This window comes from Lupinus angustifolius, chromosome LG04 (genome assembly GCF_001865875.1).
Source record: "Lupinus angustifolius cultivar Tanjil chromosome LG04, LupAngTanjil_v1.0, whole genome shotgun sequence".
NCBI lineage: Eukaryota > Viridiplantae > Streptophyta > Magnoliopsida > Fabales > Fabaceae > Lupinus > Lupinus angustifolius.
In genome coordinates, this window is record NC_032012.1 from 6079956 (window position 1) to 6105379 (window position 25424).

At 31.4% G+C, this 25424-nt stretch overlaps 4 protein-coding genes and 1 long non-coding RNA gene across 6 annotated transcripts; 3 read left to right on the forward strand and 2 right to left on the reverse strand.

Annotated features, from left to right (window-relative positions):
• LOC109345305 (mitogen-activated protein kinase 16-like) lies at window positions 14-5209 on the forward strand. 2 transcript variants are annotated; one of them, XM_019584227.1, is made up of 11 exons: window positions 14-144; window positions 893-1301; window positions 1438-1565; window positions 1650-1709; window positions 2689-2838; window positions 2922-3077; window positions 3172-3383; window positions 3840-3944; window positions 4083-4222; window positions 4673-4889; window positions 4963-5209. In XM_019584227.1, the coding sequence occupies exons 1-10, from the start codon at window positions 121-123 to the stop codon at window positions 4852-4854; spliced, it is 1566 nt and encodes a 521-aa protein (XP_019439772.1). In that variant the 5' UTR covers window positions 14-120; the 3' UTR covers window positions 4855-4889; window positions 4963-5209. The 2 variants fall into 2 exon arrangements, with proteins under 2 accessions (XP_019439772.1, XP_019439771.1); XM_019584226.1 differs by having other exon boundaries at window positions 4673-5209.
• LOC109345309 (putative F-box protein At3g17265) lies at window positions 7025-7740 on the reverse strand. The gene has a single exon (XM_019584232.1). It carries the CDS (start codon window positions 7579-7581, stop codon window positions 7090-7092), a length of 492 nt encoding a protein of 163 aa, XP_019439777.1. The 5' UTR covers window positions 7582-7740; the 3' UTR covers window positions 7025-7089.
• On the forward strand, window positions 11847-13110 carry LOC109344801 (transmembrane protein 45B-like). Its single transcript, XM_019583546.1, has one exon. It carries the CDS (start codon window positions 11956-11958, stop codon window positions 12862-12864), a length of 909 nt encoding a protein of 302 aa, XP_019439091.1. The 5' UTR covers window positions 11847-11955; the 3' UTR covers window positions 12865-13110.
• Window positions 17195-21122, reverse strand: LOC109345310 (uncharacterized protein At5g19025-like). The gene is made up of 2 exons (XM_019584233.1): window positions 20423-21122; window positions 17195-17472 (listed from the first exon to the last, which is right to left on the reverse strand). The coding sequence occupies exons 1-2, from the start codon at window positions 21091-21093 to the stop codon at window positions 17424-17426; spliced, it is 720 nt and encodes a 239-aa protein (XP_019439778.1). The 5' UTR covers window positions 21094-21122; the 3' UTR covers window positions 17195-17423.
• LOC109345311 lies at window positions 18895-19452 on the forward strand. The gene is made up of 2 exons (XR_002107409.1): window positions 18895-19108; window positions 19214-19452. It is a non-coding gene; the product is annotated as an uncharacterized LOC109345311 (long non-coding RNA).

Consider the following 25424-nt stretch of genomic DNA (forward strand, 5'->3'; position numbering starts at 1 on the left):
TTGAATTGAAAGTTATCTTTTTTTTTTCTCTTGTTGAGAAGAGGTATTTTGTTGGATACTTGGATGCACCTAATGGCTTAAATCATTGAAGGGTGCATAACTTTTTATGCTCTTTCCAAGATGATGGCTGATCAGAGAAAAAAGGTGAAGTTCCTCAACTCATATGTATATATTTGTGTATGGATTGTTGGAGAAATTTTATGGACCAGGTCCTGTGTTTTTTTACTACTTAATTTGAAGAGGTTTTTTCACTAAAAAATTTAGGTGTTATTCTTATACTTTTTGCTCTATTTCATTTGTTTGCTTAACATTTCCGCAAATGCCAATTTTGCATCACACCGAGGAGGGAGATTTAGCCGGGGCCTCTTTTCTTTTCACACTATTACGGATACGAAAATAGTGAGAAAATTTGGATTCAATTGTCAACTGCTCCTATCGGAAATAAGAAAATTGTTGTGAAATGCATGATTTTTGATACATGAACAATGAATTATATGTACTAAGAATCGTACTACGATGATAACCATGCTTTTAAGTTTATATTATGCTACGTGAATTCTACTTGTCAGATTTGAAGCTCCATAAATGATTTTATTGTTAGTGTTAGAGAGGGATCAAGTCTAATGTGCTCTAGGTGGTATTAGTGTTATGTATTAATCAACTATGTTGATACTCATAGCTATAAGACTTAGAAGATACTTTTACCGTTTGTTGTGCACCGATGGATGCAAATGTTAGACACTGAACTTGCAGCTTTCTGGTATAATAATGTGGAACATCATTCTACCTTTCTTCACTCTTTTATGTGTATTGCTGATATTTAAACCATATATATGGCTTTTGCTTTGCTTAGTATCTTCACTAAATAGTTTGGTTTGTTGTATTTATGCAGTCCTCTGTGGATGTAGACTTCTTTACTGAATATGGTGAAGGGAACAGATACAGAATTGAGGAAGTAATTGGTAAAGGGAGCTATGGTGTTGTTTGCTCTGCATATGATACACACACTGGAGAAAAGGTCGCAATAAAGAAAATCAATGACATATTTGAACATGTTTCTGATGCCACTCGCATTCTTCGAGAAATCAAGCTTCTTAGACTCTTGCGTCATCCAGATATAGTGGAGATCAAGCATATTTTGTTACCTCCTTCAAGAAGGGAATTCAAAGATATATATGTTGTTTTTGAACTCATGGAATCTGATTTGCATCAAGTCATCAAAGCTAATGATGATCTGACTCCAGAACATTACCAGTTTTTCCTCTATCAGCTTCTTCGTGGCTTGAAGTATATACACACAGGTCATGATCTTCATATTTCGTTAGCGTTTTTTCTTTAGATTGCTTGATGTTGTATATTTAATTTTGTTATTTCATAAAACTAGCTGCTAAGTTTTATGACCATTGTGACTGATTTTACTCCTTAATGGTTTTGTAGCAAATGTTTTTCACCGAGATCTAAAGCCAAAAAACATTTTAGCAAATGCTGACTGCAAACTGAAGATTTGTGACTTTGGTCTTGCCAGAGTGGCTTTTAATGATACACCCACTGCTATATTCTGGACCGTATGAACCATTTCCCATTACACTATCACATTCGATGTAGCTCTTCTCGGTTTATAACAATTAATCCTATTTGTTTGCTCACAGGATTATGTTGCAACAAGGTGGTATAGGGCTCCTGAGTTGTGTGGATCCTTTTTCTCCAAGGTAAGATATATGTTACAACCATTATTTAAGATTCTTTATTATTTATCTGATATGTATTATACAGCTCTACTTGATATTTGAAAGTTTGAGTAGATCCTTTTCGGCTTCTTTCCTTCAAACAAATATGCCAGAAATCTCTTGGAATATTGTGTTTTCTACAATATTGATCTCATCGCAATAGTCTATATTTTAGCATTTTCTTTTAAATATCCAATTAATTTGTATGGACTTGTATAGGCTTTGTAAGTTTAGCTTATAAGTACTAGTTATACTCACGTTGTTGGGCCAGTGACTTTTACAGATAATATTGCTTGCTCTCCTTTTCGGAATAGGGAACTCATTTAATTGGATGTAGGTAGAAATTGGGTGCTTGCAACATTGGCCAGCATCAATAGTTTGAGAACATAGTAATTCATTACAGTGCTAATGGATTTTATAATGTTAAACTTTCTTAGCTTGCATGAGGTTATGTCATTGATACAGAGTCAGGAAATAGGGAAAACTTTCTTTGTTGATTTATTGGATTGTTGAAATTATTTTCTTCAACATGTGACAGAGTCGTAAGAAATTGGAAAACAAAATTTAATAGATTGATACCATTTGCTCCAGGATTTCCAATTCATTTCGAGTATGTTTAATTTTTACATGAAGAAGTTTGAATAATAATACAGAAGTCCAAATCATTTCTCAAATCCCATTTGCAATTTGCACGTGTATGACAAAGGTACCCAATGTGCCCTCTGAATATTGGGGTATCTTCATTAAATATTGTTTGGCAGTTTGTTTTTTTGTCCAACTGCAGTCAATTATCAACTGTGTATCATTTTTACTCTTCATCTCACTAGTTTTCACTGGGATACATGTGCATCAGTATAAATTTTTTAACAAATTTGTGTTGGATTGTCATTTAGGATGCTTAGGACCTCAGTTATTTGATTTAAGATTTTAAGGTCATGCTAACAAACCTTTTGTTTTTCAGTATACACCAGCTATAGATATATGGAGCATTGGCTGCATTTTCGCAGAACTTTTAACTGGAAAACCTCTTTTCCCTGGGAAGAATGTAGTCCATCAACTGGACCTCATGACTGATCTTCTTGGAACACCGTCGCTTGAAGCCATTGCTAGGGTCTGTAGTTAAGTTTCCTTTTCATTTAGCAATTTTGTGTTTTTATTTTGTTCCTTAATGCAACGTTGTCTGTATATTAACAGGTACGAAATGAGAAAGCTCGGAGATACTTGAGCAGCATGCGTAAGAAGAATCCCATTCCTTTCTCCCAGAAGTTTCCTTATGCAGACCCTCGTGCACTTCGTTTATTACAGAGAATGTTGGCATTCGAGGCTAAGGATCGTCCTACTGCTGAAGAGGTTTCAATCTTGAATGTTCATCCATTCGAAGTTCACTTTCTGTGTTATATCTGGTTTTAACAGGGCATCTTGTGTATGATATTAATAATGTTAGGCCCTGGCTGATTCGTATTTTAAAGGCTTGGCCAAGGTTGAGAGAGAACCTTCTGCTCAGCCAGTCACCAAGATGGAATTTGAATTTGAGAGACGTAGGATAACGAAGGAAGATGTACGAGAGCTTATATACCGAGAGATTCTGGAGTACCACCCGCAGATGTTAAAGGAGTTTCTAGAGGGAGCAGAGCCAACAGGTTTCATGTATCCAAGGTATTGTCTGAACCTGTACCCACATTTAGTTTCACTTATCATTCTCTTTTGCCTTATTTTAAGAACTTACTGCAGTCTGTAAATTTGTACATAACATATCTGGTTATTGCTTTCACCTGATATTATTACTGAACCAGATGGATAAGATACGGTATTGGTGCATGTAACACAATTTAAATATGTTAATTTATCTCCGAAAAACAGAAAAATGATTCATAAATTCAGACTTTATGGTTTTACACTTTAATTCATTAATTAACAAGTCTACATTGCCAATACTCTTTTATTTGCATTTAACCACTATTGTTCAGAATGCATACAACAACAACCGAGCCTTAATTCCACCAGGTTGGAGGCTCATGCATTGGGCTTTGGTTGGCTTTGTTACCTATCTACGTAGTATAGACAGCCTTTGGTTTAACAGCCCCCCTTTTCCCTAATTCCTATTTTTGATAGTGCTGTGGACCAGTTCAAGAAGCAATTTGCATATCTTGAGGAGCATTACGGCAAAGGTGGAACTGCTGCTCCACCTGAAAGGCAGCATGCATCTTCATTACCCAGGTATCCTAATTTTTTGTTACTGTTTTAGGTAAATATTGTTTTCTTCCTCGCCTATTGTTTTTCTTATCTTGTCATACATAATCATTCGTTTATCTGCTTTATAATGGCCAACTCTGCTGATTGACGATGTACATGCAGGGCATGTGTGTTGTACTCGGATAACAAAATACAAAATACGACTGAGGTCACAGATGATCTATCCAAGTGTTGCATCAAAGAAGTTGGGGAACCACCCATAGATAGGAGAACCGGTGTGCAAGCTCCTCACAACGTTCAAGGTGTGATGACAAACTTTGCCTTGCTTTTTCCTCCTTTGTCTACCATTTCTGTTTTCTTCAAGAGCGTTGTGACGTCTTTAAGCTTGTTTCTTTGAACCTATAAAATGCTCTCTGTGAATGTGTGCACATAAGTACTTCTTTATTCAGCACATGACAGAAGTTGTATGTGCGTGGATGAAAGTAAAAAATTATAATAAAAGAAATACTGAAATAGAGCTGTTGAATTTTTCGAATTCTTTTGCTGGCCTATTTTTTGTAATCATATTATTTGTTCTATATGCACATTAACACATCTACATGCACTTTCACTCGAAATGACCATAAAATCAATTACAGAATGTGCCAATGTGGTAACATTTCATTCTCATCCTTCATGTATACATTTAACACCTATTTGTTGTAAAAAAGTAACAAATGCTTGGATTGAGTAGATTTTACTTGTCTTTTCAGGTGTTGCTGCCAGGCCCGGAAAAGTTGTCGGTTCAGTGACGCGTTACAGCAACTGTGGGGTGGCAATGACGGCAGAGGCTGAACCACGGAGGGGGATTAGGAACCCATCTGTTTCAGCTCAGAATGCTGCGTCAAGCTATCCTCGAAGAAACCCGAGTTCTAAAAATGAAGGCGGAAGATGATGGGATTGAAGGTTCTAATTGACTGCAGCCAAGCCTCAATACATGGCATGAAAAGTTGTAACTGCTCAACTAAGAGCTTGTGGTCAGTGGTATTGATATTGGTTTATGTTGATCCTATGTGACCAACAACTACCTTGTGCCATGCAAGCTATGGTATCTTGGTTCTTCATGCCTTATGCCTAATATTTGATCATTTGAACTAAACAAAATTTGAGGTGGCACAACCTTGATTACTATAAAACAGCTGAAAAACTTGAGAGACTCAAGTCTAGAGAAGTTTCTTGATAACAAATTCTTAAATGTTGCAATTTGCATCATCAATTTAAAGTGTGAATGTGGTTCAATTGATGATTTAGTTGCACTCTAATTTGTCAGTAGCAGAGAACATGAAAGATCTTTAAGCAGAGCAATAGCTTCACTGCAGAATAGAAATAATCACTTTTAGTATGTTTAGGCACCATTACAAGGATGTTGTATTACTTTTAGTATGTTTAAGATAACATCTAAAAAATAATATTTAAGAGGCTTGTCAATGAAGTATAACATTTCTTTCTCTTCCACATAAGTTTCTTGTTCTTTCTTTCTTTCATGTGTCCAACTTATCTTACATTTTTTCAATAATATTAATCAAGAAAAATGATATATTGACTCTCACATTTTCTATTCCATAATATGCGTCACTCCATATGCCATAAGATGTGCTGGCTTGGACTAGTGCTCACTGGAACATGTTTATGGGATTGTAGTCTGTTTAATTGATTGAACTGTCGAAGCAAGTTTTTTAATTACAAAATTCACTGTTTAATCTACTCTTATACTTATGAGAGTAGTGAAATTGAAGGCGGAAGTGTGGAACCAAACCAATGAATTATTCTATTTTTATAACCAGCTTCAAATTGCATGCCATGAATGTTCATGCTCTCTATATCTGCTAATTCTAAAATGTTTTAAACCAATACACTTTTAGAAGATTAACAGAGAATTACACAATTTAGCTAATTTACACTTTATGCCACACAATTAAGTTGTCCTCATCACCAAAATCTTCACATCATCTTGTTAAGTGCATCACATGTTATCTCCTCTCATTCTTCTATTACATCTTTTGCCAAGATCACTGTGTATGTCTGAAGTAGGAAAAGTTTTAACTTCAGGATGAGCAATAACTAGCTTAAGAGCAATTCAAGCACAGTAACCAATACTTAAGACATACACAGTTTGAAGAATCGACCAATTTAAATGCAACAGTTATGTACTTCAGTTACCTGTTTGATCAGATCATGTTTATTCTTATATGGGTGCTTGATCAAGAGGCTATGTTTGTAGTGAGCAGCAATGGTCAATAAAAGATTAACATTGCTGAATAATGTTTGTTTTGTTGATATGATTATGGGGTTTCTCCTATAGAGAATCTTTGAAGTTTGGCTTATTTATCTATCTGAATTATAGCTTTTTAATTGAGTAGAACCAGATTTTGATTGTTTGTCAAGATATCAATGCAACACAGAAGTATGAATATATGCTGCAAAACCTCTCACCCACAACCACAAACTGGCACTGCTGTGAGAATAACAACCACCAAAATGTCTGGATCGCACCACCAAATCGCCACCTTAGAGCCTACGAGAAGGAGTTGGGAGAAGTTCTCTCTTTCTTCGCCAAACGATTATGATCATTTCGCTTCCTCTCATCATCAACTGAGTGACTTTCACATCCTTTCCGGTTGAACATAGAAAAATAAAACATTGAAAAGTTTTCTTGTTAAAAGTGTTTGTTTGCGAGTTGTGTCAGAGAGGAAAGAAGAGAAAAAGAAGGCTTTAGAGTCATCTCACTAGTATATTTCATGACTCACAAACCTTCATTTCCTTTTCTTTCCCTCCAAAAGTCAACTTGCAAACAAATCCTAAATTCTTCTTTCTATCAGGACATTGCAACCATGATGCTTATTACTAATCTTGTAAAACCTCAAATGGGGTGTCAATTGAATTGTTCAATTTGGTCCTAAAGAAAAGACACATGAAGAACACAAACTGCTATATTGTTCCTGCAACAACACAATGGTTTTATATCAACCTATAATTTATGAACCATTATTATTACTTCTTATTTACATTCACCCAATTAATCTAGCATCATAATTCCTTCAATGTGATATCTTATTAAATTTAAATTAAGCAAAAAAAAACATATGATGTTATTTATAAAAGACAAAAAGCACATACAATGAGAATCACATTACATCACAGTTTTGAGATAAATTTGCAGAAAACTCTGCAAACACTTCATCCTATCACTAATTTCTTGAACATCAACCTTTATAGTTTCCAAACTCCCTTTCAAAGATTGAACAACCATCAACATGTTATCCAATTCATTCATCAACGAACGCTCCAACTCCTCCTCCACCTCCTCCGCCACCGCCTCCGGCGCGAAATTCAGCTGCGACTCAAACGCGTTCATGTCGTCTAGTGCCTTCGACGCGAGATCGTTGATGTCAGTGATGGATCTGTGCAAGTGGTTCTTAACGAATTGTGGATCTAAAACAAGCGATTTCCACCACTTGCACACGCATCTCAATTGCAACGGATTGCACTCCGTAACCCTAGATAGGATCTCGATCATCAGATCCTCCGGGAGGATCACGGTTGGTGGAGACGACGGCGATGGAGACGGTGGAGGAGGTGATTCAAGCATCATGCGCCGTCTCTTCCGCGTGATGATGGCCATCGATGGTGGTGATGAGAAATGCGGTTTCGGTTTTTCGAGTGTCGAGTTTTTTTGGAGTTTCACCGTTTCATCATCAGGTTTCGTATTCGGTTGATTTCGGGTCGGGTCTTTCTTTCAATTTAGGGCTCCGATTTTCGTGGCTTAGGAATTCTAACTGTTTCCGTTACAATAAAATATTTAGTTTGCTTAACTAAATATAAAATCTCCTTTCCAAATGTACCCTACAAGGCTACAAATAAAAAAGGCCCAAAAAATAAATTGATTTAAGTTCCATAATCAAACTTTTAATATCAGTATTTGATAAACATGTTAAAAATAGATTTTACTCTCTAATTGTGATGTATCAAAGGAGAGTGCAATTTTTGTTTTTGGTTATGGTAGTTGTTGGTATTGGAGAAACAATAAGAAAAGGGGATAAGGACTAGAAGAATGTTTCAAATTATACCCCACAATAGTAATTATGGTACCAATATTTAGATTTTGGGTATTCACAATAACATCATGGTCACATTTTCCAATATTTTTTTATAATGCACTAAACGTAAGCATTTGCGGGTGAAAAAACAATCTAAAATATTAGAGGTGTGTCCCTTAATCGACCTTAGGGTAATTTATTTGAACTCGATCTTATATATGAAGTTAACCTGATCCTAATTATTGACTGAGACAATTTTTAAACTTGAAACTGACTCTTGAACTGATTAAATATAATTCATAAAAATAAAATTTTCTTAATATTTTACGTTAATTTAACATATGAAATGATATATAGCTATATATATATTGTAAATAATGTATATATGTTGGGAGTCCCACTTGTTGAGAGGAGCAGCCACAAATCCCGAAAGTTAGTTCCTTATCCAAACATATGAGAATACTTTTGGTAGTAAAAAAAGTATATATGTTGGAAAAAACTAGAGAATCAATGTTACATTCAACTAAAGATATTTCATTACTCTATACATAATTGAATAGAAAACATACAAACATAATAATTGTATAGCCATGGGACACACTGAGTCGGATCATGCATGTTTTTCCATAACTGATCTTAAATATTATTTGAGTCTAATTTTTGAACTCAAAATCGACCCTTAACATGATAAAACCCAACCATTTTTAGGTCCGATTATGATCTAATTGGGTGAGGGAGTATAATAGGGTCCTGCTCCCCTATATTGGAATATTGAAATTCACAGTGATGTTTCTGCATGGATTCGTGGGGCAGTATTTTTGGTTTGAAATGGTATAATCTTCATGCATCATTCATTTTTGGGTTTCTAATTAAAAAATTGCTGATTTTAAACTTATATATCAATTAAACTACTTTTATTAACCAAAATTTGTTGCTGTAATAAAAGTTGATTACGCACAAACTTTTTATATATGAGGTTAGTGATTTGAATTCTATGTTCATTATGTTCGGAAAAGTTTTGTACTATTTGTGTAATATCCATGTAATCAGTGTAAATATATATTTAATACACCATTCACCACTCATATGTATTAAAATGATAATTAAAAATGAATGATGCATAATATAATGATAGTAAAAAAATGTTATATGAGACTGACTCTCTCAGAGGACATTTTTTTCCATCCACAAGACTTGAACCCAAGATCTTGCTTAAGGGCAATCAAACATGTACCACTTGAACCAATGCCCGCTGGTTAAGATTATTATACTATGTTCATATTACAATATATTTATGTTTGAATACCTTAGGTGAAAACTGAATATAATCTAAATTTTTTTGTACGTGTAAGATAGAAATATTATTTTTTACAGAGTAACTTCCAAAAAAGAATGAAGTTAATCCTTTATATTTAAATTATTTTGGTTGCTTTTATGCTATTTTTAAAATATATATTTTTTATTATTTATAATTATATATATTTTTACTATAAAATTTTAACTTTTAGTACACCTTTGACAAATACTAAAAAAATTAAAATAAAAGACAATATAAAAACTAATATCAATATAATATACAAATAAATAAAATTTATTAAACTTGAATTAGTTAATTCATAAAATAAATAATACAATATGATAAAATAGTAATCCAACTAGAGATCAATTTAAAAAAGATAAAAGTGCTATTGAAATTTGTGGGGTAAAATAGGAAGCAAAATTGGTTGAAAAAAAATAAAGAACCCATCATAAATGATAGGTTATTTTTATAATTAAAAACCGAGTTTATAATGTAGGAAGGTTTCAACATACACATGTTACAACTCTAAACTTATTTTCTTAAAATAAACAAAAATTACATATTTTCATCTATATCAAACAAACATTTAGATTTTATGTTATACGGCTACCTCCAAAAATTACTACTATCACATATTAAGGAACTAATTTGTTTATCAAAAAACTACTATTTCTATATATTAAGTAACTAATTTGTTTAGTGATGATTTCCTTGTATGAAAATTATGTGTACTTTATATACTTTTTATATATAATAACAATTTAGTTAGTGACTTGCAATCTATATACGTTGATTTGGTAAATCCTCTTTTGTTTGGCCAATGAACAAGAATGATAAGAAAAGGAAAAAGAAAGGTATATAAGCTTAAAATAGGAAGTGAATCATGTTAATTAGTCAATTTTTGATTTTTAAAGAAATGGTTAGTGCATTTAAAGAGGATATAGGTTATTTATTAGATGTATTTCATTATAAAAATCCCTATCAAATCATAAAAAATCTAAATCAGATAATAAAAATCCAAAACAAATAATAAAATGTAGTTTGATTTCTTAAATGTATCAAAAAGTTAATGTGCAATTTACAAAAGACAAGAAAATGAGTAAACAATGACATTACTATATATGAATAAAAGTTCAGACACACAACAAGCAAAAACATAATTTTTTCGCATGAAGTCATTTCTTCTCCCTCATTTTTAGTGCAATCATCATATCACTTATCTTCACTACCCTGTTACTAGATTCTAGTATATTTGTTATTCCGAAAAATATACTATTATATGTATCATTTTATATATTTGATTAAAAAATATTTAAATTAAAAATATAATAGTTATGAGATAAGAAATGTGCTCCCGGATGTATCATCTTTACTTCTTGCGAGGTTAAAACTGTCCCATCAACTAATCATGTCATTAGCCTATTTTTAAAACGGTCAATATCTTAAACTTTGTTTAGTTTTTCTAATAGTAAAAATATTAATACTAAATTAATGTAAAAATTCATTTGTTTTCTTATTTTATCTTCTAATAATAAAAGTAATTCATTTTTAATTATTAAATAGTTAGATAATAATATTTAAGTGATTAAAATCTTAAATATGTGACCACTTCAAAGTTAGCATTGTATATTCCTTTAGTGAACTAACGGTTATTATATAATTTTCTTTCACCTTTTAGGAGTGAGAAAGGTGATATAAACAAAACCAAATAATAAAATATTTAAATAATAAATTACCTTAATGCTAACAGAGTAATGATATTTGGATGGTTCTTTCTGTTTTTAAAAATTTACCTTAAAAATTAGCTTCTATTCTTTCAACTAATTAGAGAATTTTTTTACGAAATCATATATCAAGATGTAAACCAAACAGAAACCAAATTAAGAAACATGAAGGTCTCATATTATCACTAAAAAACTAGTATTATATATATCGTTTAAGTGAATCTACTATTATGGTAATATAACAGTTTAACTATTAATTTGCTAATTAAACTTTATATTAGTGAAATTATATATATATATATATATATATATATATATTATATTAATATTATTGTTAAAACTAATAAGAATGTGAGAAACACTTGTATTTAAACTATTTGTTATAACAAAATGTGTAACTTGGTGTATATCATATTTTAATTTAGAAGTATAAAAAAATAATTAATGTGTGTTTGATTTTCTGCAATAACATCTTAGTAGAAATTAAGTCACTTTCATATAAATTTTATAATTTTAAATAAAAATTGTTAAATTTAACTCATACTGGTTTCGATCAATTTTAAATAGTATGTTTATATAATTAATATAATTATTGTATAATTAGAAAAGTTCACTACTTTTCTGATTGAACGTGGCATGTAAGGTGAAGTATGATTTCATATCTATTAACAAAAGGCAAGAACAAAAATCTTGAAACTGGCATGTAAGGTAAAGTATGATTGTCATATCTATGAACAAAAGTAAAAACAAAAATTTTGTTCCTTAAGGCACCACCAAAATCCATGTTTTAGAAGCATCTCGAGCCTAAAGCCACATAATAAAAGCCTCTCCACCCTTTCAATTTTTGAACTCATCTACTCTACTCTTCCATAACCATAACTCAACCCTTCATACCCTTTTCTCTCTTCCAAATCCACACACACACACACAAAATAATGGGCACTCTAATTGGACATGTAGCTCCAGGTTTTGGGTTCTTGTTCATTGGTCTATGGCACCTCTACAACCACATCAAGCTCCATGCTCTTAACCCAAAATCCTACATTTCATCACCATGGTTCCCAACATCAAAGTCCAAATACTTTGAACTTTTCCTCATCATAGCTGGATCCACAGCCTCAATATCCATGGAACTTTTTATAGGCCCTAGTCGCCACCATCCTTTAGACCATGATGGAACCATTCCATCTTACCATCTCCACAATTTCGAGCACTCTTTAATCTCGATGACCTTCTTGGTCTATGCTACATTCGCGATCATTCTAGACAATATCCACACTGAAATACGAAAAGCCTTAACAAATTTGTTAGCCTCTATAGCCTTTGCTCAACAACTTTTCCTATTGCATCTTCACTCAGCAGATCATAATGGACCAGAGGGACAATACCACTTGTTATTGCAACTTCTTATCATTGTTTCTTTGTTAACTACAGTTATGGGAATAAGCATGCCAAAAAGTTTCTTACTAGGTTTTGTTCGTTCTCTAAGCATATTCTTCCAAGGGTTATGGCTTATGCTTATGGGTTTCATGCTTTGGACACCAACCCTTATACCTAAAGGGTGCTTTAAGGAGGGTCATAATCTTGTGAGGTGCAATGATCATGAAGCTCTTAACCGTGCTAAATCTCTTGTCAACATTCAGTTCAGCTTGTTCTTTGTCTTGGTCACCATTTTTGGCATGTCTTTGTACTTAGTTTTGATCCAGTTTTATGGTGAAAATGGAATTATTGTTACATATTTCTCTTTAGGGATTGATGATGAAGAAGAATACCGGGTAGACGATAAGTCAAGTGACGATGTTGAGTCACAAAAGAGACTCATGAACAAATATCCTCTCCATTAATGGATATACAAAAGCATAATTTTATGAGCTTTCTTCATGTGGAAAAATCTTTCACAAACAAAGATATGTTATTGCTCCAAACCATATCCCCAAGACCCGAAACATTGAAAATATATCATATTAATTAAAAAATGAAATATTTATTATTTTTCTATTTTTGCTTTAATATCATTAGTTCGAAATTTGAGACATTGTTTGAATAATAGATCATTATCCATGTTCTATCAAAGTAGTTAAGATAGTGTAACAAAAAAAAAAGTAGTTAGGATAGTGATATATGTAGTTGTATCACAATTCTATTAGTTTACTAATCATGTTATAGAAAAATAATATATATAAATATATCTTATTATGGCAGATCCTTGTCTCCTTTTCTCATCATCTAAGTAGATAGGATATGATATGTTGCATCCCAATTCTATTGGTTCACTAATTATGTTATAAGAAATAATATATATATTTATTGTTTTAAGTTTTTCTATTTTTTTAAGAATTGACCAATTTTGATACACAAATAGTTATGATACTGATTTGAAATTCAATTTAAAAGTATATATATTATCCGATATCTATATTACTATATATATATATATATAGATAAAATATGGTTAAGGAGTATATAGTTAATTAAACATAGGTAATTTTTATATTTCAACTTTACCTTTATTATTATATAGATATAAAATATGTCTAAAGAACATTCAAGTAATTGATGAACATGTATAATTTCATTTAATTTTATGTATATTGAATATGATATATTCAAAATACAATCGAATCAAATATTAAAGACTTATTCTTTCTTAAAAAATAATTTTTTTGTAATAATTTATATCATATGAAGATTATACACTCAATCTCAAATTATAATATCATTTATAATTAAATATTCAAATAAAATTATAATATCAGATTTACTCAATATAAAAAATGTGATATAATTCTCTAAAATGAATTATTAGAAAAATTAAATATTGAATATTAGAAAATACGTGTGGATAGAGACAAACTCTAATTGGTAATAATGATGGAAATGAAACTCTAATAAATTTATGATTAATGGTGAGGGTACAGTATTTTTATATAATTATTACTATTATAGTGTGGTGGGGTCCGTCTTGGTTTAATTATATAATTATTACTATTATGTTATAGAGAATTTTTTTTTATTAACCTGTGTTCTTTATTGTTTGATAATTGTGCTAACTCATCTCAAAAGAAAGGATATATGTACAAATTATATGATTTTAATCATAGTTATTAAATAATTATTTATGACTTATATTTCTTTCATTGTTATGTAATTATACAATCCATTTCAAAAAAGAGTGTATATGGTACAAATATTTAATTTTTTTTATAATGTGCTAATTACAATTTTATTGTAAGTAATTTAAAATTGTATGTATGGACCAATTTCATCAATAGTTAAAGTTCAAGGAGTAATCATGGAGAAAAAATAATTTAAAGTATCTACTTGCAAAACACATAAAGTTTAAGGGGGTTATGTGAACTTTTCCCTTATATAAATGTAAAATATGTCTAAAGAACATTAAGGTAATTGAACATGTATAATTTTATTTTATTTATATTGAATATGATATATTCAAAATACAATCAAATCAAATATTAAAGGCTTATTCTTTTTTAGAAAATAATTTTTTTGTAATAATTAATATCATATGAAGACTCTACACTCCATACCAAATTATAATATTATTTATAATTAAATATTAAAATAAAATTATAATATCATGTATACTCTATATAAAAAATGTGATATAATTCTTTAAAATAAATTATACAAAAATTAAATATTGAATATTAGAAAATAAAAATATGGGTTTGGAGATACAAACTCTGATAATAGTGATGGAAATGATGAATTTATGATTAATGGCGAGGGTACAGTATTTTTATATAATTATTACTATTATAGTGTGGTGGGGTCCGTCTTGGTTTAATTACAGAATTACCAATGCCATCAATAATTTGGATGGCTTAAGGAAATGAATTATATTGTTTAGAGAATGATTTGAATTTATTTTATTTTAATGTGATGTGTGGATTATACCAAAGGAATTAATAGTGTACGTATATTTATGGAAATGTGCAAGAATTTTAGTTGATTTTAATTGGGTCACCACTTTGAGCAAGATTGTTTACTTTTGTTTGGATTTGAAAGGTATTACAATGTGCTAGCAACCTCTTACCAATCCCAGGTTTAGCTTTTCATCTATTATTCCTTTTGCATTATGTGGTATCATATAATAATTAAGTAATATTTTTTTAATAATTATAATAAATAATAAAAAAATATTTCCAAATTACTGAAAAGTATGGTCCATATATAAACTATCATGCGTTTCAAAATTAAATATAAAAAATCCAAAAGATAAATAAATATATTTATATGATAAAAATGATTCACTTTTTATCTTAACTAATGTTTTAAAAATTAAAATATAAAATAAAATATAATTATATAATAAAAATAATTAATTATTTAAGACTTACCTCTCATTTATTCTTAATAACTAATGAGATGTTAGTCTAATAGTATAAAACTTCAGTAGATTCTTATGTATTGTATTAGGCTAAAGGTCGAATGTTTGATTTGTAGAGAAACATTTATTACAAACGCTTGAATTGCACATCGAGGTACGAGACCCAAAAAGCCTCAATTGCATCTTGAGGTACGAGACCTAGAAAGCTTAAATTGTACATTAAGCTACACGACCCGAAAAGTTAAATGCACATAGAGGTCCAGGACCCCGAAAACTAAATGCACATCTAAGTACACCACATGGAAAACTTATGTTTAAACGCACATTGAGGTACATGACCCAAAAAACTTGAGTTTAAATATGAGTACATACATATTTAGGCCCCTTAGATTTTTACTTATTTGCTCCCTTAGATTTTTACTAATTGTTCCTTACAACTTTTATGGACTCGACTAAAGCGATTCTTATTGGCTATCATTGACTGTCATGATTGAACGATTTCATTTTCATATTTTGAGTGAAAGCGGATACAAAAATTGTCCCAAATTGCTTACACATTTTTGTTGAAGTAATATGTATGATCTGCCTCAACGTAATCTCAAGGATAATGACCGGGAAAAAAATATTGTATCAATGTAGGCTATATGGGAAATTCCTTCCAAGGTGTTTGAATCAAAATTGTCTTATTTTGCCTATTTTAAACTTTCGACTTTCATTCATAGACTTCATGTTTCTTCACAAAACTACTATAGTTTCTATAATTGAGAATATTTGTAAGTACCTTAAGGGTATTTATTTGATTTTCCCAATTTTTGGTCTAGAATACCTAATATAGATATTTATTGGAAATTCTCTCATTTTATTATGATCCTAAGTCATTTTTTCCAGTTTTCAACTTAAAATCACTCATCTTTGCATATAAGGGTCATAATGTTGTGAGGTGCAATGATCATGAAGCCCTAAATCGTGCTAAATCTCTTGTCAACATGATTAACATGATAAAAATAATTAACTTTTTTCCTAAATTAATTTTTAAAAATTAATGGAAAAATATAATAGAAAAAAGATAATTATATAATGAAAATGATTAATTGTTCAAGACTTACCACTCATTTATTCTTTAATTTCTATATATAGAAATTAAAAACTTCTTAAAAACCAACATACATTACTTTTGTAGTGCAAAATCACATTAGATCTCATGTATCTTACTAGACTAAAAGTTAAAGGTCCGTTTCCTTTAAGCAATATTTGTTAGGAATGACAACCACGCACCCAGAAATAGATTATTTCCTTACGCCTAGGGTGAGGGAATATTATACCCAAAAAAATTCTTAAAAAGATGAAATGAAATAGGTTTAACAAATATAAGGTATAAAATACAATAACATACTTTCTAATGCAATCGAAAACTAAAAACCATTACATACAACAAAGTCGATAATGCAGTGATATAAGAGAAAAACAAGTCCCCACTCTTTGTTATATATTTAATGTTTGGGTATAAATTAATAAACAAAGGAATGATGAATTAACAATTGAACACTCAGGAATCTTGCATGGAAGAAAACTCCATAGACCCAAACATTTGCTAAAAGAATTCAGGTAACATATACATCCTCATAATTAGAAAGATTTGTAAGAAAGCTATAACATCATTCTAAATTAACACATTATGCATAATCATCTCTTTAAAAAACATGAACTACTTTCCATCCATAACTTGAACGACCATTCCAATATAATTTCGAAGTGAATTAAGTGAAATAGTTTAAGGGGCAAGGGAGTAGGACATTTTGGGACTTTTAGACATCTACAACTGATGAAATTTGACAATGATGAATCATATATTTATTGCAGTTAATTATGTATGATCCTTCCAAAAAAGTATGCAAAGAATCATAGATAACATATATATATATTTATAGAAGGATGGCTAACACCATATTGCTATTTTCTCTGGGTAAAAATGGTTCTGATTATCAGTCTTCCAGTAAGATCGGAACCATGAGAATGATAGTAATATAGATAAGACGCCAGCACCATTGTCAATCAGCGATGATCTCCCCCTCCTCCATTAAGAGTCATTTTGGGTGAGGACCTGTTCAAATCAGTAAAATAACAATTTGAGATGATGCATGCAGGATGAGATGGTAGTCAATTATATAAGCAACCAAAGGATGAAATTATCAATAAGTTTCAACAAATTTATAAAACAACGATTCTAAGTTATAAAATTGTTCATGAAGGGAGCACAGGTAAAGCTTCATGCTTCTGGTTAAAGCAACTCGTACTTGTTACCTATCCTCAAAGTAACAATATGTTGCCATTAATAAGGGCATGGTTTATGTAGCTTGTTAAGATGAACTATAATTAGGCAGAAACTCTTTTGAGACAAATCTTGGACTACTTAAAGTTCAGCATAGCCTCAAAGCTTAGGCAGTAGTAAAGAGAAAAGGATGAGTGAAAGAAGCCTAATAAACCCCTCATGAATCATGGTATAAATCACCATTAGAAACTTCGATGATAGAAAATTCCATTGACTACTTTTGAACGAGACACATATATATTAGGGCAAACATATGGAAAATTCCCTGACATCAAATTTTGTACCTCTATGAGCAAATCACAGGCAATCTAGCAGATGAAGACTGTATAATTCTTACCAATAACCTGTTTCTGTGGGCTCGTTGAAATAATATTGTAAGAAGGAAAGGATTTTAAGAACGCAATTTAAGATCATGAGATAAGACTATATAGAAAGAAGTATTCAGATTCACCCAATAATGGTTTTGAAAGTATTGCATCAATGTATGGGCAAACATATTCTCCTAGTAGAGAAATACAAGGAGTCATGGAATTGCTTCTTTTTTACCAAAACAAAGACCCTGTCAACTAAGAGGGCATAGTTATCAGGGAAGGACAAACCATAAACAAGGTCACTACCCACATGTGCCAGGTGAGCCCAATACAATAAAAAAAACCAGGTGAAGGACAGGAGACCTTCCGTAAAATTATTATTTAAGAAAAAGGAAAAAATAACATAATACAACAAATCTGTGATAATTAAATATTTATACATAATGCATCAAACCCAAAAGTCTATTGAAGCAATGCTTAAAAGGTCAGAAATACAATGCATTATCATATCAGCAAATTGGCAAAACACTTCTACATTCAACCCATTTAAACAAACAGATTGTTTAAAGACGCATAGTAACTAATGGTGGTCGATGGACAGTGGCATGAAGCAGACACATCCACCAACGCTATAGCAGCATAGTGCAAGTGAGGTGAAGTGGACACTGCTACAATGATACTTGAAGTGGACACTGCTACAATGATAGACATGGTAAAACGGGCCGCCCAGTCCGTTTAGCTCGTGCCCGCATTAATATAAATGGGTCGGGCATGCCCGTATTGGCATAACGGACAAAATTCAATGTCCCCCCCCCCCAAAAGGGATCAGTTCCTTACCCAAAAGGGTGGGGGGAAACTCTTGGCAGTACCCAAAAAAAACTCTAATAGTTACAAAATTTGATTATGAACAATAAAACAAACTTCACAGATTCAGGACTGAGAGTAAAAATGATTTAGATTGTAAAATTGAGAGACAACAGCTAAAATAGATAACAACAAAATAAATAGAAAGACAAGGGAAAAGAAAGACAGAAAGGGAAAGTTGCATGCAGAACAGAGGAGGCTGCAAAAGGGTGAGCTTGTCAGAAATGTGGAGGGTTGGCCGGGAGGGGAAGGTTGATTGGAACTAGGGTTGCATACTAGGAAAACAGGGCAGCTTCGTCGGAAAAGGGAGGGTTTAGTTTAGCCAGAAATGGGTTGAGGTTGGATGGAAAGTTTGGGGCTTCTAGGAAAGGTTGGCTATTCCATCTGTGATTGATCTGCTATATTGGCTGCGACAGACTCAACAATGTGATGCCACGAGAGCTCTGCAGCGGCAGATGGCTGCCAATGTGCTATTGACTACTCCATAAGTAAAGGCCTTTGAATGATCTCTTATGATAATTACCCTTTGACCATATACTTAACCCCTCCAAGGTGATTCATGCAATCACGATAATTACAGGAAGATTTCCGGCTGAAAACCCAATACAGCAATACTATAACTGGATAACATATGGATATGAATGACTTGTCGTAACCAGGCTCGTAAGATAAACATAAGAAAACTAAAAGCCATATGACAAGAAGAAAACTAATGCAACTCTTTCAGCCATGTCTCAACTATTTCAGCCACAACCATTAATCAAAACAAATCGTTCCTTTACCTATTTAGAAAATGAACACAACACACAGCAATCAGAAGATAAAAAACCACAACCAATGAGAAACAGACAACAAGAGCAGAATGCACATTATCACACAAAACTACACATGAAGCAATCAAAGGACAGAAAGCCATACTTAATTAGCAACAATTTCAGACAGTAAAGTAAAGTAATCACACAAAACACTTCACACTGAAGATGTCTCAAAAATACAATATTTGAGCTAGATCCATTCAGATAGTAATCAGAAACACAAAAAATTGAACAACAAACACAACAACAACAAAAACAATCAAAGCTCTTTCTCACTAGATGAGATCAGCTAAGTAGATCAAACAATGTCACAGTGTTCTATCTCAGAGACCAAATCGTGCAATTCTTTACTATGGTTTCATCTAGGTTTTTCTCGATAGGCCATCCATTATCTCGTCAACTCTTCTAACTATTTTCTTCTCACATGTCCAAACCATCGGATACGGTTCCTCAACAAGTACCAATCATACTTCCCCTTTAATGCATCCATCCCCAGCTTAATCCTTTTCTTTTATACCAACTCATCTAACAAAACACTAGCATCTCTGCTGCACTTACCAATCAACTAACATCACTCAAATACCACTAAATCTTACATTGTTAACCAATTAGACAAAGTCCACAAGATTTCTTAAATATTTTATCTTGTAAAACAAAACAAAATAAAAAACAAGGCAGAACTGAATTTCCAAAAAAATTGATAATAAAATGCAAAAGAAGAGTAACACACACCTCTTATGGCGCTTGCCTTTTTTGGAGCCCCAACCTTCAAGCTTAGCAATGGGGCAGCCACAAGGGGAACGGAAAAGCAAGACGGCGCGACCATTCGGCGGAGCCATCTTCCTAAGCTCAGCCCTAAGACACTCATAATCTGGATTCCCTTCACTCCCTCCCTTCCAAGGTAGTTTATCAATCTCCCCAAACCCAGAACCAGAACCAGAACCAGAACCATTCCTAAGACTCTCTTCTGTTTGCATCTTCAAATCAAACTCCATCGCTTTCTTCAAACCCCTACACCCTCTCCTCTCGCACTTGCGCGATCTGGAGCCACAGCATTTGACGGCGGTTAAGGAGAAGAGGAAGAAGAGGATGAAGGGTATGAGATAGGAAGGGGAAGGGATTGGGATTGGGATTGGGAATTGGGATTGGGAGAAGAGGAGAGAAAGTGAGTTGAAGATGTAGGAGAAGTAGGAGGAGAGGAGAAAAGCGCCGGCGAAGAGGACCAGGAGGAGGATGAGGAGGTCGAGGGTGGCGGAGGGGGAGTGGTTGCAAAGGTGGGAATGGGAGGAGGGTTTGGGTTTAGAGTGAGAAGAAGGAGCGGCGACGGAGGAGGAGGAGGAGGAGGAAGAGGAAGAGCGCATGGTGGCGACGAGGGTGGTGAATATGAGGTGGTGGTGCATCATACGCAACAAAAACACCTCTCAGGTAAGTTCGTTCTTTATTTATTTATTTTTGTTAAAAATATTTTTGTTTTCATCTTATTAGTTTGGTCTATGAAAAAACATGAAAAAAATCAGTAAAAAAACCAGATGTGGTCATATTAATTATTTTAGAATTTGTTTAGGAGTTGAATTTTAGAGGGAGAGTAAAAGTTTATTAGTCATCTTACAAATGTATTTCATAGTTCTTAAGTTTTCTATTTCTCTTCTTTCCCCTCCAAAATCCAACTTCAAACAAATATTTATGGTCAAAATAGTTCATACTAGGTAGTTTGTAAAATATAATAAAAATGGATAGTTTGATTCATATTTGAAATTTTTAAAGATTAATTTTTGGTTTTTCAAATTCTAAGAGAACATAGGGTTGAAAAACATAAGTCACTGAAATGAATATTTACTCTTTATTAAAATATAAATGTATTCAATATCAGTGTAAAGATTTATACATAATAATTATATCATTCATTATATTATTTATATTTAAATTCATGGTGTCATGAATAAACTATGAATGATAGAAAAGATATCTTAAAATTTCTTATTGTCCATATATCTTTTTCCACTTCTTTATTCATTTAAACCTATTTTTTATTGATTAAAATGATAGAATATGAGTTTTTATATTATCCATATATCATATATTATAAATATTTATTTTGATTATTATTGAGTTATATTTATAATGGGTAAAATAAATAATGTAGTAAATTACTTTAATTTTTTATTGAGTGTGATATTTATATATTATCAATATAAAGATTTATACATTTTTTATCATTTGTTTATATTATTTTATTTAAGAATTATTGATAATAGAAAATAAATTGTAGATAATATAATAATAGTATAAAAATACATAAAGCAATACATGTTTATTCTCATCTTTATTAGACTACATAGATATTTGTGAAATGACAAGACATTGGTCTAATAATGTAAGGTCTCACTAGATCCTGATTGATGGTTCGATTCCTAAGAGTTATATTTGTTAGAATGACAAACACAAACTTTAAAAAAGATTAGTTCTTTACCAAAAAATGTGAAGAATAGTCTTAGTAAAAAAATAGATATTTGTGAATTTGGGATTTAAGGATTAATTTATGAAGGGTTGCAAGAAGGGGATAGTGAAGGTGAGAGACACGCCTCCAAAAGAGACACTGTCTTGTGGTGGAAAAGATCGCCATGTACAAACCACTTCTCATGTTTAATCAAAATATTCCTTTTTAATTTTTAGAAATATATATTCCTTGTCTTAAAGTGAATACTATAATAAATTCAAAATAACTATATATTTTATCTGTTCCATTTTAATTCTTCATTTAAAATAATGTATCCATATTAAAATAATAATTAAATGTGTAAATTGCAACATATTAGTATATTAATGTTGCTTTCAGTAAAATATCTATAATAATAAATATATTTTTTTGGAAGTCAAGTCTATTTTAACTAAAATATAGTACAAAAAGAGAAAAAATATTAATAATTAATCGAAATCAAAGGGAATATAAAAGAGTTACATTAATCACAAACAATTTTATAAAACTAAATTTAATTATTATTTAATTTAATGATACAATAATGTTAACCATATTAATTAAGTCGCGTGACACTGTAAAAATGGTTTTATAAATTATAATGAATGACAAATTACTTCTGAAACATGAAAAAATTTCCTTTTTTGGGGTACAACAATTCCAATTGAAACTGAGTATAATTTTTAATATAAATTTCAAAATATTGTTAACTTTTTTTTGTACATAAGTGAATAGTCAAATATCTTCCCCTTATATAATAGGACATTTTCATGCACACAATAAGGTTAGAAGCACTAAATCTTACTATCTTGATGTTAATTTATATAACATGCATTGAATTATTTTCCGATATATCATATTTTTTTGTTGGTGGTCAATCATATTTCGATTGTGAATCAATAAAATTTCAAATAAGGTGTACATGAAAATAATAATTAATACATGGTTAAAACTTTTAAATAAGATACCAATAAAGTGTTGATCTAGTGGTATAAAATTTTATTGGATCTCTATCTTGACTAAAAGATAAAGAATTAGATTTCTGATAGCGACACTTATTGGAAGATACATTTACTCACCTTAAGGTTTTGTTTGGGAATTATGAGGGAAATGGAAGGAGAGAGATTATGGATGACAATATGGGTTTGATCCGACATGCTAGCCCGTTTGGCCTGCCATTTTTAGCAAGTCGGGCTAGAAATTTGAACCCTTTTAGCAATAAAGGTCACGCTAGGCAGTCCCAACCCTACCCGCTCACCCTGCACGACCCGATCATGATCGAGTCCGAATAGGGTCGGGTTTGATCGGGTCTAGAGCCGGGTTTGGGTTCCAAAAATAGACCCGACCAATATTTAGGCCCGGGTAGGGACCAAACATGACTCGACCCGTTCCACCCGTCACTCATTCATCATGTTTGTATGTGTTTCTACTCAAATGTGTATAAACTATAAAGTAATGATATCTTTTTGGTCGAAAATATCATTTATTCTATAATTTTTACATAATATATACATGATTAATAATATATATACATATATCATTTTATATATCAAACTACATATTCATAATAATAAATAATATTGAGAAGTCTTTATCTAAAATGAGTATGCATTATATTTAATCGGGTTTAGGGTCGGGTCAGGTTTAAAGACTGACCCAGTTACTATTTAGGGTTGGGTTAGCTTCGGGTCTAGGTCCAAGTTCAAAAAAGTGACCCGACCAATAATTAGGGCTGGGTAAGGACAAATCTTAACATGTCTCAACCCGACACATGCTCACCCCTACTTAGTGGTACATCTTCATGGCAACTCAAAATCAAATTATTTGTTCTAATGATTTTCATTTTATTATGAAACCAATGACCAAAAATGTAATTATCATTTAAATACATTAAATTTTATCAACAATAATGTAATTATCATTTATTTGTTCTGATGACATTGTAGATCATGAAGAAGAAAAATATTGGAAAGATGTTGATGACGGTAGTAATAGAAAAGTGGACGCATCTTCTTCCAACATAACATATAATGTTTAAAACTTAGGAGTTAAATGTTTTATTATGAACTAGGAGTCTAAAAGTTTAAGACTATGCTACCTTGCTATTTAGAACTTATAAGGTTTAAAATAAGACGTTATGTTATTGTGAGATTGTGGATTTTGATTGAGATTTTTTGTTTTAAAAGACGTCTATGAGACGTGATGATTATTTATTTTTGAAATTATGATTGAATTTATTATAAATGTGTGTTTTGAAGAAAAAAAAACGGAGTCAGCCCGCCGGCTTGCCAGCCTTGTCAAATATGGGTTGGACTAACATTTTAAGCCCTTTTAGCAATAAGGGTCGGGCCAGCCCATATTTTGGCGGGCAAAGGCGGGCCGACTAGGGTGGGACTGACCCGTATTGCCACCCATAAGAAAGATAAAAAAGGTTAGGAATGAGGAAGAATGAAAGAAAAAACGAAGACAATCATTTCCCTTGTTTGGGAATATGAATTTAGATGAAGAGGATAAAATAATAATAATGTAAAAATATTTTTTTTTGCTTTAAATATATAATTAACAATGAGAAATGAACAATAATATATAATTATATAACATTAATACAAATATTTAGGTATTTTGACATTTTATATCTAAAAAGAGAATAAAGTATCTCTTCACACCAGAAGATAATTTATCTCCTATAATCATTAAAAATATGATACATGTACTGTTTTGTTAGATTTTAGAAATATTTTTGTAGAAATTGATTAAATAAGACACATGTTATGATTTTAGTGGTTAGATGAAGGAAATTATCTCCTTATACCATAAGATACTTTATTCTCATCTACAAACCATGAATTGAAAGAACTTTAAAAATATACATATGAAAGATTTTGGTGACCCTCCAAACCTTCTTCTCTCATTAGTCCAACTCCAAAAACAAAGAGAAAGATTTATAAAGCCATCCATGATTCCATTCTCTTCTCTTCCCTTCCAAAACCACACTTATAAACAAAGCCTAAAGATATTACTTTCTTATCCAAGGATGATAAGATAGATTTTGTTATATAGAAAGAAAAAAAACTTCTAAATAAGATACATGAGAATAAAATATTGACTCATCATCAGAAGATAATTTATCTCATTCGGATAATAACGGATAATAAAAGTATGACATATCTACCATTTTGTTTAATTTTAAAAATATTTTTATAGAAAATAATTAAATTGAACAAACGTCATGATTTTACTAATCGGAGAAGATAACTT

Excerpts from the sequence above, each read along its gene's own strand:
- LOC109345305 (XM_019584226.1), top strand. The coding sequence starts at position 121 with ATGATGGCTGATCAGAGAAAAAAG. Across the intron at positions 1,302-1,437 it reads CTTGAAGTATATACACACAG|CAAATGTTTTTCACCGAGAT; the intron begins GTCATGATCTTC and ends ATGGTTTTGTAG. Across the intron at positions 3,945-4,082 it reads CATGCATCTTCATTACCCAG|GGCATGTGTGTTGTACTCGG; the intron begins GTATCCTAATTT and ends ATGTACATGCAG.
- LOC109345310 (XM_019584233.1), bottom strand. The coding sequence starts at position 21,093 with ATGATGCACCACCACCTCATATTCACCACCCTCGTCGCCACCATGCGC. Across the intron at positions 17,473-20,422 it reads AAAGGCAAGCGCCATAAGAG|GTCCTCACCCAAAATGACTC; the intron begins GTGTGTGTTACT and ends TGATTTGAACAG.
- LOC109344801 (XM_019583546.1), top strand. The coding sequence starts at position 11,956 with ATGGGCACTCTAATTGGACATGTAGCTCCAGGTTTTGGGTTCTTGTTC.
- LOC109345309 (XM_019584232.1), bottom strand. The coding sequence starts at position 7,581 with ATGGCCATCATCACGCGGAAGAGACGGCGCATGATGCTTGAATCACCT.